Source organism: Beta vulgaris, chromosome 7 (genome assembly GCF_026745355.1).
Source record: "Beta vulgaris subsp. vulgaris cultivar EL10 chromosome 7, EL10.2, whole genome shotgun sequence".
Taxonomy (NCBI): domain Eukaryota; kingdom Viridiplantae; phylum Streptophyta; class Magnoliopsida; order Caryophyllales; family Amaranthaceae; genus Beta; species Beta vulgaris.
Window position 1 is genome coordinate 15,264,440 of NC_079208.1, and position 16,682 is coordinate 15,281,121.

General features: G+C 33.1%; 1 protein-coding gene across 1 annotated transcript; it reads left to right on the forward strand.

The window, feature by feature from the left end:
* Positions 1-12,990: 12,990 nt before the first annotated feature.
* On the forward strand, positions 12,991-13,623 carry LOC130589468 (pathogenesis-related protein 1C-like). The gene has a single exon (XM_057390736.1). The coding sequence runs from the start codon at positions 12,991-12,993 to the stop codon at positions 13,621-13,623; it is 633 nt and encodes a 210-aa protein (XP_057246719.1).
* Positions 13,624-16,682: the final 3,059 nt, after the last annotated feature.

The following is a 16,682-nucleotide window of genomic DNA, read 5'->3' on the forward strand; positions in this document are numbered from 1 at the left end:
GGAAGAAAGAGAGAAAATCAAAGAAAGATGGAAGATTGTAGATTCAAGGGTGACATTTGAAACTTTCAACCATTAATCAATGAGCATTTCTTACTCTTTCTCCTCTTTTAGTTTTATTTTCATTGTTTTTCTTAGATTAGTTGTTCTTGATTAGTTTAATTATTTATGATTTATTTTATTTAGTTTAATGTTAGATTAATGATTATTATCATGTTATTAAAGTTTAATTTCTCTAAAGTCCTCATTTTTGTATTTATGGAGTAGTTTGTTGGTTAGGGTTTGGGTGAAAACCCAACCATGATTGAATTGGGCATTTGAATTGGATTTAGAGATTTGTGTGATTAAATTATTGCTTGTTTAGCTCTTCTAATCTATGTTGCATTCTCTTTGATCACTTGAATGTCGTATTAGATGGAGTTGATTGATTTAGGTTGGCATGAGAGTGTGACCTATTGATTTCTATTATTGACTTGGGTTACTTTGAACCTCGGGATATGTTAGTAATGGATGAGAGTCCTTATTTGATGTCTTTGAGGATTTCTCCGCCTATGAGAGTAGGATGGGAGTTGTGTGTTGGGTCAATAGCTAATTCAAGTAGTGTTCATGTATTATCTCTATGTTTGATATTCTTATGCCTATTTCATGATTAGTTGGTGTTTAATCCCATCTCCTAACTTTAGTTATCTTTGATATTTAGCTTTTTCGTAGTTCTTAGTTGGTTATTGACAATTTCCGACTTGATTCCGGCCTAGCTTATTGTTTTATCAATACATTTTGGTGTTCCTTAGTCCCTGTGGATTTCGACCCTTACTTATCACTTTACCTAGTTTAGTGATTTAGTTAGGTTTTGTTTGATTTTAGGAGATTAGTAACGACCTAGTTTTTCCTATGTCAGCAACTTACAAACCTTACCCATGGCAACTATGTTACCTTTCTTGTTGTCACCAAACGTCATACTTCCACCTTCATAGGTTGAGAGTGAGAGAAACTTAGATTTGTCTCCAGTTATGTTCTTGGAACATCCACTATCAAGATACAAACTATTGTCCCCCCCCCCACTCCAACCTGCAAAAATCAACCTTTTGTTAGTTGTAAGAACCCTTTTTTTCGTAAATTCATGTTCTTAACTAGTATTAGTTTTATCAACCCGTTTCCTGTTGCTCATTTTCACATTATTGCCAATCATTCCAGTTCTTAGTTGACATTGAGTTATGTAATGACCTATCTTTCCACAATAATGCAAATTTTGTCACTAGGTAGGTCAACATATTTCTTAAGTTTGTTCCTCTTCTTTTGGTTTTCAAAATCAAGACCTTCTTTTCTTTTAGTCTGTGTCTCTCAATCCACTTAAGAACAACCATCACTTTGCCTTTGTTCCTTGCAACAACAAGTTCCTTCTTAAGGCTGTTGATGTGTTCCTTTAAGGTAATTTTATCCTTATTCAAATTTTCAATCTCATATTTGTAACCTTTCAAAGGGGTTGGTCTTATATCAAAGGAACTTAGTACAAGGACAAATTCTTTTATGTGTGAGATTTCTAAATTGATTACATAATTTTCATCTTTCACACTCTAATACAATTCCTTGATTTTTAAGTTTTTATCAAACAAATCAAAGAACCTACTTTCAACATCCATTCTCATTTTCCTTAGACATTCTATATTTCTTTACAAACTTTAACAGCTTCTTCAATTTGTTCACCTTTTTCACATTCATCTCTACATTCAAGAATTGCATCGTGAAAAAGATCGTAAATTTCAATCCTAGTTTTTCCATCTAAGTCTATTTCAAGAATATGCTGGCTTACCTCAACATTTTCTTCATCTTCCTTTATGTCAGTGTTTGTCGTGAGGTAAAGATTTACCTTGATAGATGCAAACCTCTTCTTCTGAGTTAGAGTCTTCTTCATCATCGACTTTCAGGGCAATGGACTTTGACTTAGAGCTTTCACCATAGTTGGTATCAAGGTGGAGCTCATGAGTCATTAGTGATGCAGCAAGTTGTTCCAAATTGAAATTAGTGAATTTTTTTTGTTTCTTGCAAAGCTACTACCTTAGCCATCCATCTATCATTAGGAAGACTCCTAAGAATTTTTCGAACCTGGTCCTCTGCTGAAATAAACTTTCCAAGAGAAGCTAACTAATTAATAATGTTAGTAAACGAGTAAATATCTCTTGTATGCTTTCCTTAGCTTTCAGGGAGAACAATTCATATTGATTCATTAGTAAATCAATTTTAGGCCTCTTGACTTCATTTGTTCCTTCATGGGTTACCTCAAGTAAATCCTATATTTGCTTTGTAGATTTGCATCCCATGATTCTATTGTGTTCATGTGGTCCAAGTCCATGATGCAAAATTTTAACAGCCATTGCATTTACTTCCATTTTTTCAAAGTCAGCTTTATCATATTCAGAGAAGACATTAAGAATAACCTCATTTTTGTCAGTAGTAGTTGTGACCTCAAAATCACCAACTTCAATAACTCTCTATACCTAGTAGTTTTCACCCTTGATGAAAATCTCCATTCTATTCTTCTAGTATGAATAGAACTTTCCATTGAACATAGGAGGCCTTTGTGTAGAGTAAACTTCCTCAAGTTTTTCGGTGGTCTTCATTATTCCTTGGATATTTTTCTCAATAGGATTTCCTATTTATCGTGAGTTCTAGCTCTTATATCAATTGTTATTTCACTAGGAACAATACAAGAGGGGGGGCTGAATTGTAATTGTAGAAATAAACGTAACGTTTTGCGTAATTATAAAACTTGAACAAAGAAACAAGCCAAAGGAACACAAGGATTTTCATGAGGAAAAACTTCTTGGACCCAATAAGGAGAAATAACCTCGGCCACTAGGGATTTTAAACACAACACTTTCACTAATTAGGCCAAACAACTTTGTTACAACCTAATCTTACCCACGGGCCACACCTTGAGTTCCTAAACTTAAGTTCCTGACACAACAAGGAAAAAGGTTTTAGGCAACAAAAATATTCGTCGCACAAAATTTTGGGCAATGAGATTTTTGCGCGCCAATTTCGTCGTCTAAGGTTCGAGGCCCTTTCCATTTTAGGCGTCGAATATCATGTTTGTTGCACAAACTGTAGTTTGGGCATCAAAATGCTTTCGTTGCTCATGATACTATTTTGTGCTACGAGTTTTTTATATCGTTGCCTAAATTTGACACAGTTTTGGCAACGACAACTTAACTTTTGTTGCCCATATTATGGAACTTGTGCAACGGTCACTATTTATCGTCGCCCATTTTGTGCTATAACCTTACCAGTTTGCTATCTTGGGCAACATCATATTTGTTGCCCAAAGTACTTTGGGCTACGAATTGCTTTACATAATTTTAAATCTCATGCTTTATTCAAATAACAATGTGTAATACCTAATTAGTTGCCCAAATATTCATATATAAGTATATAAACTTATTAAAAATAAAAGTATAATATAATAAAAGAAGTATTCATGGAATATCAAATTGTAGACAACCGGTGGTGTACAAAATAATATTCAAATTCAACATCCGACATAACTTGAATATCTTACAAAATTCAAAGTAAATCTAAAAAAAACTAATTCGCACTACCCATAATCTACAAAGAAATTCACATAATCAAAGCCTTGTCATACTTCATATAACTTTCTTTTTCTAATTTGGGAAGATAGTCACGACCCATTGTTCCTGATAAAAGCGAAAACATTAAAATTAGGAACCCATGTGATAAAAAAAAAATGGAGGGGGGAATGATCTTTTTACTCTTTCGCCCAAAAAAAAAGCAATATGTCCAGATGCACCCCTCACTACATCATTCAAAACAATACAATCACTATATCGTTCAAAACGACAACAATGATTTCAGCAATGAGTTCCATAGTACAACTTATAGTAATCCTTCTTTCCAAAGACAACAACATTAGACCAGCACTTTACAAACATTTAAAAAGAGAAGAAAACGATTCAACTTCAGTACCCTTGAGTTCTACCTTGTGCCACGAATGAGCTTTAATTGAGGGAATTTGAATTCAATGTAATTAGGGTTCATACATTTGATTTTTTTTCTCTTGTTGGTGTGCCCAAAACCTGAAAATTAGTTGGCAATCAAAATCATTAGACATTATAGAGGAAGACAAAAAATCATGCCTAGCAACTTAACAGATAATTTGTTAAAGCAACTTTAAAATTACAACTCGGTAATCCAAGCATGTTTTACCAACTTCATAGGACAATAAAAAAAGGAACCTAATTGACAAGGTTTTCGAACAGAATCACTAAATAACAAATGCTTTCTAGTGTCTCTGAGAAGAAAAACTTCACAATATTTGACAAATCAATTGAGAATGCAAGTCGTAGATACTAATGCCAGCATTGTTGACAGCATGGGATGGTTCCCTATTATTACCTTTATAATCTCAATAAGCTGATCAATTCCACTATCACCAGGAAATAATGGCTGACAAAAGAATAAAAATGGCATTATTAATAACCAAACCCATAGAAGAACCAAACCATAAAGAAGACATAATTTCTTAGAGCAACAAGCTATCTGTCCAAGAAGCAAATCTGCAAGCACACAACTGGCAGGCTGGATGTCAATAGATGTTGTACTCTGTCGTTAAAGCACTCCTTGCAAGTAAGACATTACTGAACTACCACTTGAGCAACATCTCTTTTACAACATTACACATGCCATAGAAGTAAAGCAGATTTGACATCACCTACAAGGATTACAGAGCTTTATCAACTTCTATTTCCTTAACAGTTGTTCCCCTCAACTTCTCTTGATGTTTCATCACTTTGACTCGCTTCAATCAAAGCTTTCTCAATTACAAGATCTCACTCAAAATCCCCTTACCCAAAACCAAAATACAATGATCAATAAACTCAATTTAATTAGAGTAAGAAGGCAAAGAACAAATGGATTTTATGAGAAAATGAAGGCACTAACACTTTACTTAGTTAAACTCACTGATTACTTGGTCAGACACTAATTGAAACTTAATTAAAAATTAGTATTTATAGCAGTGATTACATAGAACGTGGGATTAAAACATGAGTTAGTAGTAAAAACATTATCACATGATGTTCCTCAACTAGAGGAACACGTTCCTTTTTTACACCCATGATCTCTATGATCTCTGTTAAACGTGGGTGATGGAAATGTTACTACTTTCTTAATTTTAGCAACCACTAAAGCGGTAACTCAAAATTCTAATTTAATTAAAAAATATTTTAATTAATAGAAACGAAAAAAAACCTTTATTATAATATTATCTTCAAAAATAATTTACTTGAAATTGAAAAGGATTTTTATTATCTAATAAAAATAAATCGTTTTCCTTAAAAAGATTTTTCCTAGAATCATATCTTTACTAATTAAAAATCGGTTACCTAAAATCTAGGCAAAAAACATTCAAGCGTCATATTTTAACCGTTTTACTGCTTCAACCTTTGTATAGTTCCTTTAAAAATTAGTTCCCTAAACTTTAAATTAGAACAGAAACATGACAGACACTCATTCACTTTTTAAATTGCCACAGTTCCTTACCAATTCTTACTCGTTCCTTTACATTTGAGCTAGAAACATAAAGCCTTGCTTTGGTCTTCTTGCTCCAATGCTTCTCCAGTACCAACTCCTTGAGCATCTTCGCTTAGTCTTCAAAATCCAAACTTGATTTCTTCTTTGAATTAGTATTCTTTTTGCTTGTTTCATTGATACCTTGTAAAATTCATTCACTTAACAACTTGTTTGTTCAATACTTAGTTTGTATCTTTGTTCCTTTGTCATCATCAAAACTAGGGGTCAAAAAATCACTTACGAACTACTCCCTTTAGAGTATCCTCGAAGTTGCATCATCTACTACTTGGACGTACATCTAATGCTTATAAGCGGAGAGGTGATCGTATGGATCAGTTATTCCATCGAAAGGCTCGTGGGTAAAGAGTTTAGCCATTGAGAAAGGGGGCGCCTCCATGATCCTGGCCGAGAAAAGGGTTGGCCAGTTGATCCGGAGGGCTTCCAACTGTCTCTTAATAGGTATGAACTCCTTAAGATACATTTCAACACAGAATTGAATAAGGTGTTTGCAAGGGCTGCACACCGATAAACCAGTGGCCGCACTACGTTTTCTCTTGTCTTGGACGAACAAGAGAAGGGCCCATACTTCTTTGTTTTGTTCTGGATAGTAACCTCAAAGGGGGATCTCTGAAAAATACGGTGTAAACTCTATGGTCGACCATTGTAATGCAGCATCTTTCTTTGCCTCTAGGTACTTACTGGAATCTATTTCCATCCGGTGTCCATTTGGACGAGCATTTTCCAAGGTGCTAACCACCAGGTTCCAATCCATCTTCCTTTGCTGCTCGCTACCTTTCTGGTTCTTCTCCTAGAGGGTACCTTACGAGCAGGTCGGCTTGGTCCTGGACGATTCTCCTAGGAATGCCCTCTAAGATGAACTGGATTGTTAGAATTTGGATCTGGATTGGCATGGAAAAATAACATGTTGTTCTTGATCTTTTCCTGGACAACTGCTGCCACTTAGTCTGAAAGTCATTCAGGATGTTCTCTAAATGAGCAGTAGTCACTGGACGTTCAAGATTTTCCTGAATAACAAGTTCACGGCTCTGACTAGGGACATTAATGATGGACGGAGGTTTATCTCTCCCTCAACGTGGTCTCTCATCGTCTACGATATCTTCAACTCGAACTTAAAAACTATGATTCCTTACCACATTGAACGAATAACAAACAGCCATCGTTGTGTCAAATAGTATGGGCTATTTGACCGGCGAGTAAACTCCTATCTTTTCAAATGTTCTTTAATGGAGACTTGTGCAGTAATGTCTGAATCTCGTAACCCGAACCTAAGCTCTGTTCATGAACCTACAAAAGAAGGGACCAAACCGGGAGGTTCGGGTGGTGGTTCCCCCTCTGAAGCTTAAGTCAGGTATCAGAAGTGAAAAGTAAAAGTAAAGATAGTGAGAGAGAATTTCTATAGAGTATGGGCACACTGTTCAAAAAAGTTACATTTCTCCTGATTTCAAGGTGCTATTTATAGTGTTGGGATCTTAAATGCTACCATTTGAGGTCACACTAAAATAGGGGCACTTGATTGGTTATGCAATCCGACCTTAACACGTGGCAGACAATGATTGGGTGGTAAACACCAGACAATCATATTATATGTAGCCGTTTTTTTTGGGAAGCCCAAAATATTCTTTCAGGTAAAACAGTGGGCTTCTACTCTTTTTCTCAATAACACTCAGAGTTTAAGCTTCTTTTTTACTCCTTTTGAGGGGACACGTGGACGCTCGTGATGGATCCATGTGTCTCCTGGGGGAGCCATTAATTGTTTAGGCTACAACAACTTGGTTTAAAATTTATCGTTCTTCTCTCTTTTATTCACTGTTAAGTTAGATTGATTATAGTTCATAATTAGTTGGTATTATTTTTTTTATTTCGTTCTTCAATCATGAAGCATTTGATTAGTCTTTATTTTCAGATTTTTATGCTTCGCGTTCATGATTAATGATTAGTACTTGATCTAGGGTTTAGGTGAAATTATGAAACTTTAGGGATTTTCTTTAGTTGTTAATGTAAGTGTGGTTTATTAATGATGATTATGCATTGAGTCTTGGTGTTTTAATATCTAAGGTAGATATTGATCACATTTACACTTTCGTATTTTGGTGATAAATATTCTAAATTGAATTTGAATATATTTCTCATCCCCATGAACCAACTTAATTTCTAGTCCTTTTTAGGGGTTTTCTGTGTTTGATTTTAATCTCTTAATCAACTAATTAAAGACCATATGAGCGAGAATTTAATTGGTTAACTAATTGTTAAATCTTAATGATCATTCCAAACAAGAGTTGAGGAATTTTGAGGAAAACTAATCCTTGCATGATCATTGCTTTTTAGCCACATTGCATTGTTGATTGTTTCTGCCATCAGTTTCATACTAGTAGCATTGACCCTAGTGTTTTCTTCTTGATTTTACATTTTGTATTTATTTTATGTGTTGGTTTATCCTTATTTTAATATCACAAATTATTCCAACGGGTTTACAAACCCCCCAAACACCCTTCAACTAGGTAATTGGACTTGCCTTTTCAATTAATCCTTATTTACATGTGGATCGACCACTTATTTACTATTACTAGGTTCTTATTGATTACTTGTTTAGGAGTATACATATATTTTGGGAAGTGATTTTGAGGCCTTTATGACACATTAAATACCTCTTATTATTACGGTAATAAACATTTTAATTTAACAATTAATATTAAAGTACAATGGTACCTTGTGTAAAATAAAAATAGGGTACTTAACGGAAAATTTGAAATTATAGTGATACTGTATAAAATTTCCCATTTCAAAATATAATTAATAGGGCGATTTTGTAAATTTAGGAACAGAGGAACTTGATTTGTGTTTGTTGATAGATATAATTGAAGAGATGTTGAGATGTTTGAAAAAAATGACTTTGAGTTTTGAAATCTTGTGATTATCGTATGATGAAAAATATTTGAAATTATTTATTTCACAAAGATGGATATATAGGTTGGTTGCATTGTCTAAAGCAGCCTAATTTTATTTGATTGGAACTTGGCACAAAGGGTTATAAGTGAGAATCCAACTAAATGGGCAAACTTTAGGTAAGATCTAACCTCATAATAATGGTGCAATAATAGACCCATCAGAACATATTGACCCAACTCCACCAAGCCTACTACTTCCTCTATTTTTCTTTTAATTGCAACATTTGACTTTTTGGTGAATGTATAACTAAAAGAAATAGAGCTAGTATAACATTAGTCAACAATCCCCCCCCCCCTCCCACTTAACTTTTCTTGACTTAAGAGGAGCCCTAGGTTCCCTGAACTTATTATTGTAAACTTTTGAAGTGGATTGGACTATGGAAGGACAACACCATCACAGCAAGAATTGAACCTATATAATCCACATACTTCAAAGAATACTGAACCATATCAGTTCATATCAGTTTTCCCCCATGGCAAGCGAATATCAACTAGATACAAAAGTTTGTTGCCAAAAATCATGATAAGACAACTATAAGTAAGGAAAATGTTCCATACTGAAGTAGAAGAAGTACATGTGATTAGGTTTAGAAGGATTAGATTGGTGTAAGATAGTCAAAGTGAGGTTGATTGGGAACCTATAAATGATGATGTAAGTAATATGAGTGAGTTTAATGTAGCGAGTTCTGATGAGGATGATGTGCGTGATTTTTGTAAATGAAAAGTATGTTGATGGTGGACGAAAACCATTAAAACTTCGTAATGGAGTGCTAATGATGGAGGGTATACGTTAGTAGGATGTACACAAATGGTCAGATTTATGATGAAGTTGAGTTGGGAAAATTAGACCTATACCATGGATGATTGTTCACAGACAATAATCATATCAAGGATATCCTAAGGGATTTCTGCATCCAAGAAGGGTTTTGGATTAGTTTTTAGGACATCAAAAGACCTTAAGTACACAGTAGAATATTTTGATGAGAGGTGTGGATGGACATTTCATGCATCTAAGTTTTCAGAGGGCCACACTTAGGCAATAATAACAATGAAATGGCAACCTCATGTGTAACTGTGAATGGGATGCTAAAGAGCTCTTGGAAGACATTAGATAAACTCAATGTATATTGCTTTGGGATAGACGTGGTTTGACAATGATAACATCAACCTTATACAAAATGAAGGGCATGACAATCAAAATGATTCAGGGGAATTATGGGTCATACACTAATCTTTTAACATAATATGAGTTGATAAAAAAAATTGACAACCGTAAAGCAGTGGCATTAGGGTCAGATTGCAATCACTCGAAGGACTATTATAATTCAGACCCATCTTTATTAGCTTTTAAGCTCAGTTTTAAAGGATTGAGTGAGGTTCATATTATGAGACTATAGGTGGGGCTAATGACACTCATCTTAAGGGGGGTTATGGAGAATTGGAATACAATTATTTTCAGTCTCATTAGATCAAAACAATGAGATATTCCTTATAGTTGCTGCTATTGGATTCAGAGAATAAGACTAGTTGAGTGTGTTCTTTTCTCTTATTTGAAGAGCTTGCTTACTGCAAATGAAAGAGACGACTCGACCATAATGTTAGATAGACAAAAGATAATGTTCTTTCATAAAACTACACTAATATTTCAAATCTAATTGATCATCACTTTTGATTTTATTTGTAATGTTATATCATTAATCTTAATAATATTTTGTGTTAATCACCCAGGGTGTTGATTCGAGTCTAAACTAGATCTGGCTAAAGGTTGCAAACTGAGTATTATGCAAGGTATTTGTGCAAGAATTTCAAGGGTGAATATCTTTGCAATTTGATGCACAAGCTCTTTTGGGGGTTGATAAATTGTTATTCGTATATCACATTCAAGAAAGCATTGCAAAAGGTACAAGATTTAGCTGGCTTAGGAGCAATTCGATGGTTAAAGTATGTTCATTCACTTGTATAAGTGGACCAAATGAAGCGAAAGCCTATAATATGCAATGATGAGAGCACAAACAACTTTGTGGAAAGTTTTAACTCCTCAATAGGGGTAGACATATGCTACCTTATTTTGACACTATTGGAAGGTAAACCTACTTGTCTTCCTTCATTAAAACTAAGTTCGTTTTTGGTTCTTTTAATTCAAAATCTAGTTTCTATCTTTTGTATGTGTTGGAAGAATTGCTATGTTTAGGCATGCTGCTCAACATCAACTAACAGAGATATGGCATGATGATATGATACAACAAATATTTGAGGTAAGACACTTCACTAAACAAGAAAGATCATGTGTTGCATACCCACCAGATAGAGGGAATATGAGATCCAGGATGGGAGATGAGTCTTACTAGTTTCATTAAACAAGAAAGAATGTGCTTATGATAGGTGGCAGATTAGTGGAATTCTATGTAAGCATGCGTGAAATCAAGGCCATATTTAATGTTGGTAAGACGCATGTGCAATTTGTGAGTGAATGGTTAGTTTTGGTAGATATAATCAAGCATACAATGAAAAAATATTAGCCACGCTTGATCTAGAAAAAAAATCTGCATTTGATCTAATTCTTCCTACCATGAAAATAGGAATTGGTAGTCCATCCAACGCAAGAACATACTAATGGGGGGAAGGAGAACAAAATAAAGAAAAGTGTTTAGCTCTATAATGTAAAAAATACATAGCTTTTTTGGTCATAACACTTGAGACATGCAAGGGAGGTGCAACTACAAGAGAGTTAATAGAGCACTAGGGGTAATAATGCAAGTTATATTGTAGCTAGCCTTTGAGAAGACTAAAAGAAGATTGAGACAACAAACTAACCAACTAGAATATGAGGGGAATGTGATTGAGATGATGATTACATAGTCCGAACCAATCAACATCCCAATGTAGACCATTGCAATCGAATTCAATTCTTTAGGACAACCATAACCCAAACTAGCAACAACATTGAGGCAACCACCAACCAGTCCAGCTAAAGTACTAATCCAAATAGACTTAAGGTCATGAAGAGAATTGATATGCTCTAAATATGGATGTAACGAATTAATTTTTCGGGAAACAATTTACAATAATATTGTATAATCTTAATTTAGTTGTTGGATTTGCTTTTGGGACATTTAAATATTACGTGTAGTCATTTTTATATGTTATCGACAAGTTTGAGACAAATATTGGTGTTGTGGTACCATAAAAACTAAAAATGCAATATCAGTGCTTTGCTATTAGACAATTTGAGACAAATGTTTGTGCCTTTCTTATCAAACAAGTGCATCTAGGTGTTGGGGGCTTGGGCATCCATTTTATAAATGGACAAGAATGACACTTGTCATAATTATACATTTTACTCTTATGCTTGTAAATTTATACTTATATTATGTTTCAATATTGTTCGTTCATAAGAAGAAGAAAAAAAACATCAAAATGTTTACATCCGTTCATAGTAGGTTTTTTAATTCACAAAATATCATTCAAAATTAATATTGAAGTATAATAACAAGTTTTTAACAAAAATGAAATTGTTTTCCTAAACTATCATCAATAAACCTATATAGAATCTAGGACAACTAACTTAAAGAAAAATGTTATGACAAGTACATGAGATAAAAAGAGGGGGTTGAGAGATGCTTCCTATGGTTAGCATCATCATCACACATCCTTATTGATGTATCGATTATATCATAACAAAACTAAAATTGTTGATGACAAATTATATATGAATTTAAAAGTTCAAGCACATTACAGAAGTGGAAAATTAATAATAGGGGTCTGAACTTTGAGTGATAATATTTAAAATGTATGAACTATTGATTAATTTGTGCAGATCCTTAATTACTTTAGGGGCACTTAACTTTTAGCGGGCATGAGTGACTTGAAACTGTCTTAATGTGTCATAACTTGTAAAAGTTGTGTCACACCAAAAGGGTTAATTTTGGGCAAGAAGTAGAAACTAGGTGAAATTTTAAAAACATTCGTTAGTTTCAAGTCACTGAGGCGAGCTAAAAGTTAAAATCGACTAAAGTTAGTACCTACACAGGTTAATCAATAGTTAAGACCTTAAAAATTTATCACTATAAGTTCATACTCCTATTGTCAATTTTCTTTACAAAAGTGTTACAACATTTGTTTGACAAGCAAAATAATAAGTAATGTCTAAAAAACTCTCGTATCAAAATTCAAATGTTTACTTTTCTTAAAATATATATATTTAGCCACTCATTTTATAAGACTGTAACCAAAATAAGAGACTCACATTTCATATATATTATACACCTTAAAACATCAATGATAAAATAAGGCATTCTTACATACATTCTATTCAAAATAGATTGTTATCATTTGATAAATGCTAAAAATAGTGCCTAATAGAATTTTTCCTGTAAATCCAAGAAATCAAAAAAAAAAATTCTAGATTAACCCTCTAGATTTGGGTCTTGTTTTTTCAAAAATGTTGTTATTCAGGACCCCTGAAGCCTTCCTTCATGTCCTGCTCTTTTCAATCTATTTTATAATTTTTACGGCAAATTCTCATTCAGATTTTCATCACCATCAACAACATGAAACAATTACGTCTCAATCATGGAAAATGCATGGGCCAATGTCTCATGAGTTTCTTCAAGCACATAATTTTGTTCGAGCCAAGTATGGGGTGTCACCATTGATATGGGACAAAAGATTAGCACGATTTGCTCGTCGACATGCCTCAAAGTTAGTCGCAAATTGCTCCATGGTGCATTCCTCGGGCCAATACGGGGAAAATTTATTTTGGGGCAAACTAGATCATTGGACTCCAGCTCGTATAGTTGAAGATTGGGCTAAGGAATCAGAAGACTTCAATGTCAAGGATGGTAAGTGTAAAAAGGATTGGACTGAATGTGGGCATTTCACCCAAATTGTTTGGGCGGATACTATACGTGTCGGATGCCATCGTTTAAAATGTATCGGGGAAAACAAAGGTTATATTGGTATTTGTAATTATGATCCACCCGGAAATGTAGTTGAGCACAGCCCTTTTGTTCGAAAGAATTCATCATCAACAAATAAAAGTGACCATTCTTCGCCATCAAATCACCATCCATAGAAATATATGTCGTCTTCTATAGTTTTATGTAACTTTTGTAGATTAAGAAAAACTTTGTACTATTTTGAAGAAAAAAAGGCAAAAAAAAAAGAAGCAATATATAGGTAATAAACTTTCATGTACAAATAGCACTAACTACAAATCAGATGAACAAAAAATTATATATTGTAAGATACTTTATCTAGCTTCATATTCAAATGAAGGCCATAATTATTGAATAATTTTCGTATTATTTTCTTCACTTCATATCACATAAGAATGATAAGACATATAATTTTGATTTTTTAAAGCTAATGTAAACATTCTATTTAGGACATGTAGGACTTTGACATCATTGTATTATAATATTTTTTAACAAAAAGTGTATTTTTCTATTCTTCGAGATAAAATTTTGTTTCAAGAACAAATACTTTCAGCTCAAAATCAAAAATATGCTCATTTAGTTTGAAAGTTTTTACATCTTAGTTTTTAAAATTTGCATATATATCATGTATGTAACACCCGCTATTTCAAGCTACTAATTAATTAAACATATTGTACAATTAGAAATTTCAATTGATACTAAATAAACGCCAAATAAAATTTACTTGAAGCGAAAATTTTAACTCATAACTAGATCATGCATCTAGTGGGTTATGGGCCACAACATAATTCTAATCACTTGTAGAAACAATGTCTCCTCAACTTCATTTTCTATGTGGTACCTCTCCAGTATGTCAATGTTAAAATATGCGTTAGTTTAATTTTAACATTTTTTTACCAAACTCGCTTTAGGAGGGAAAATTTTCAGCTAAAAATATTGCATGTTCCTCCATTGTTTCCCAACCTTTTAAATCTTGAAGACTTTCTCCCTCTCCTTAACTGATGCTTCCCTTTCTAAAATAATAGCAGTGGATACCACCGAAAAACGGTATGTTCTTCAAAAATATGGGTTGCAAGTTTCTTTATCATCATGTGGACGCTATGGAAAGAAAGGAATAATCAATGCTTTGAGAATGCTTTTAGTTCGGTTGTTCCATTCCCTTATGGGCCGAACGAAGTGCTAAGATGCCCTCCATGCCTTCATTGGATGTCGGGCCCAACGTCTCCCTTTTCAGCATGCCTAATTAAGGCTCCAGCACCATGGACCCCTCCGGATTTTTCCTGCTTCAAATGGAATGTAGATGCATCCTTGAAGATAAGTAGCTCAAAATCGGCTATTGGAGGAGTTCTGAGAGATCATCATGGCAGGTTCCTTTGCCTTTCTCAAGCCCTATTCCTTATATGGAGATAAATCATGCAGAAGTATTTGCAATTCAAATAGCTATCAAGCCTCTCACATGCAAAAATGGTGGTAGAATCTGACTCCCTTAATGCAGTCCAATGGTGCAATGGCAGAAATGATGGGCCCTGGAACTTAAATTTCGTCATTAACTTCCATTCGAAATGATATGAAGCGTGGCTTTGGTTTAGAAATCTCATACATAAGTCGAGAGTCAAATGTGGTGGCAGATCTTCTCGCAAAGCAAGGTCTTTCAAGATTGGATGAGTTCGTTGCATGGCTGTAGTTTTGATTGAACTTTGTAACTCTGGGCAGATTGTATCCTAGTTTAATTTGATGCTAGGCATCCTTTGTATTCTGCATAACTCAATCCTAAATAAAAAGTCCCAACTTATAAAAAAAAATTACCATAAATGGTATCATCCAATTACTTCAATCATAGACAATGATTTTCAAATTAAAACTTCGTATTGGAACAAATGGCACTAAGTTCCCAGTAGAACTTGGTCAGTTTATGAGTTAAGCTAGTAAGTGTTTAAGTTAGTGCCATGATAATAGCTAGTCAGATTTGAAAGATTAAATTGATGTTACCTTATTTAAACACACCTTACAATTAGGAGTTCGTTGGCTTTTATTTAAACAAGTTTTTAAAATAAAAAGCAAGGTAGTTCGAGTAATTTTAGGATTCGGTTTTTCTTAATTAGGCACATGTTTTAAGAAACTCCAGACTTAAGATTATTTGAAAGAAAAGATCGTTGTTTATTTTCAATTGACAAATTTTTGTAAAACAAAAACAAGGTAAAGAGAAGAGTTTAGCCCACTTACAAATTAAGAGTTCCATCCTTAAACCAATTGGTGATAGGAGAAGTAACTTCTAATCTCATAAAGTGGTTTATTCTCTCCTCTTTTCTTTAATATGGGACACACAAGTGGGCATTTAGGACCTGTTCTCTTCGGCATAAAACAGCTGAACTGAACTGAACTGAACTGAACTGAACTTATCAAAGCTGAACTGAACTGAACTGAACTTATCGGAGCTGAACTGAACTGAACTGAACTTATCAGAGCTGAACTGAACTGAACTGAACTGAACTGAACTGAACTGAATTGAATTGAATTATATTACATTGAAATAAATTGAATGTAATAAATATATAAATAATATTTTAAACAATAATAATATGAATATTAAATAATAATTATAATGATAAATAATAATAATGAATAATAATAATAGTAGTATTTTGAATATTTTTAAATGATAGTTATAAATAAATAATATTAATAATCATAAATTAATAATAATAATAATAATAATTAATGATAGTAATGATAATTAATAATAATTATTTATATTATTTGTATTAATATATTAATACTTGACGATGATATATAATAACAATAATATCTAAGAAGTAAATTAATATTACTATTTTAATAATTATATTTAATAACTTAAAAATATTTAGTAATAAAAATAATGATTGGGTTGGACCGCGAAATAACAATAATAATTAGAAACAACAATAATAATAATAATAATAATAATAATAATAATAATAATAATAATAATAATACTTAATAGTAATGATATATATTTAAATAATAATAATAATAATAATAATAGTAATTAGTAAAACAAATTATACCAACATAATAATAATAATATTTAACAAAATGGTTATAAAAGAATAGAGCTGAACTGAACTGAACTGAACTGAACTGATCTGAACTGAACTGAACTTATTGGAGCTGAACTGAACTGAACTGAACTTATTGGAGCTGAACTGAACTGAAC

What these genes read in the sequence shown, in the direction of transcription:
- LOC130589468 (XM_057390736.1), top strand. Translation starts at nt 12,991, where the DNA reads ATGTTGTTATTCAGGACCCCTGAAGCCTTCCTTCATGTCCTGCTCTTT.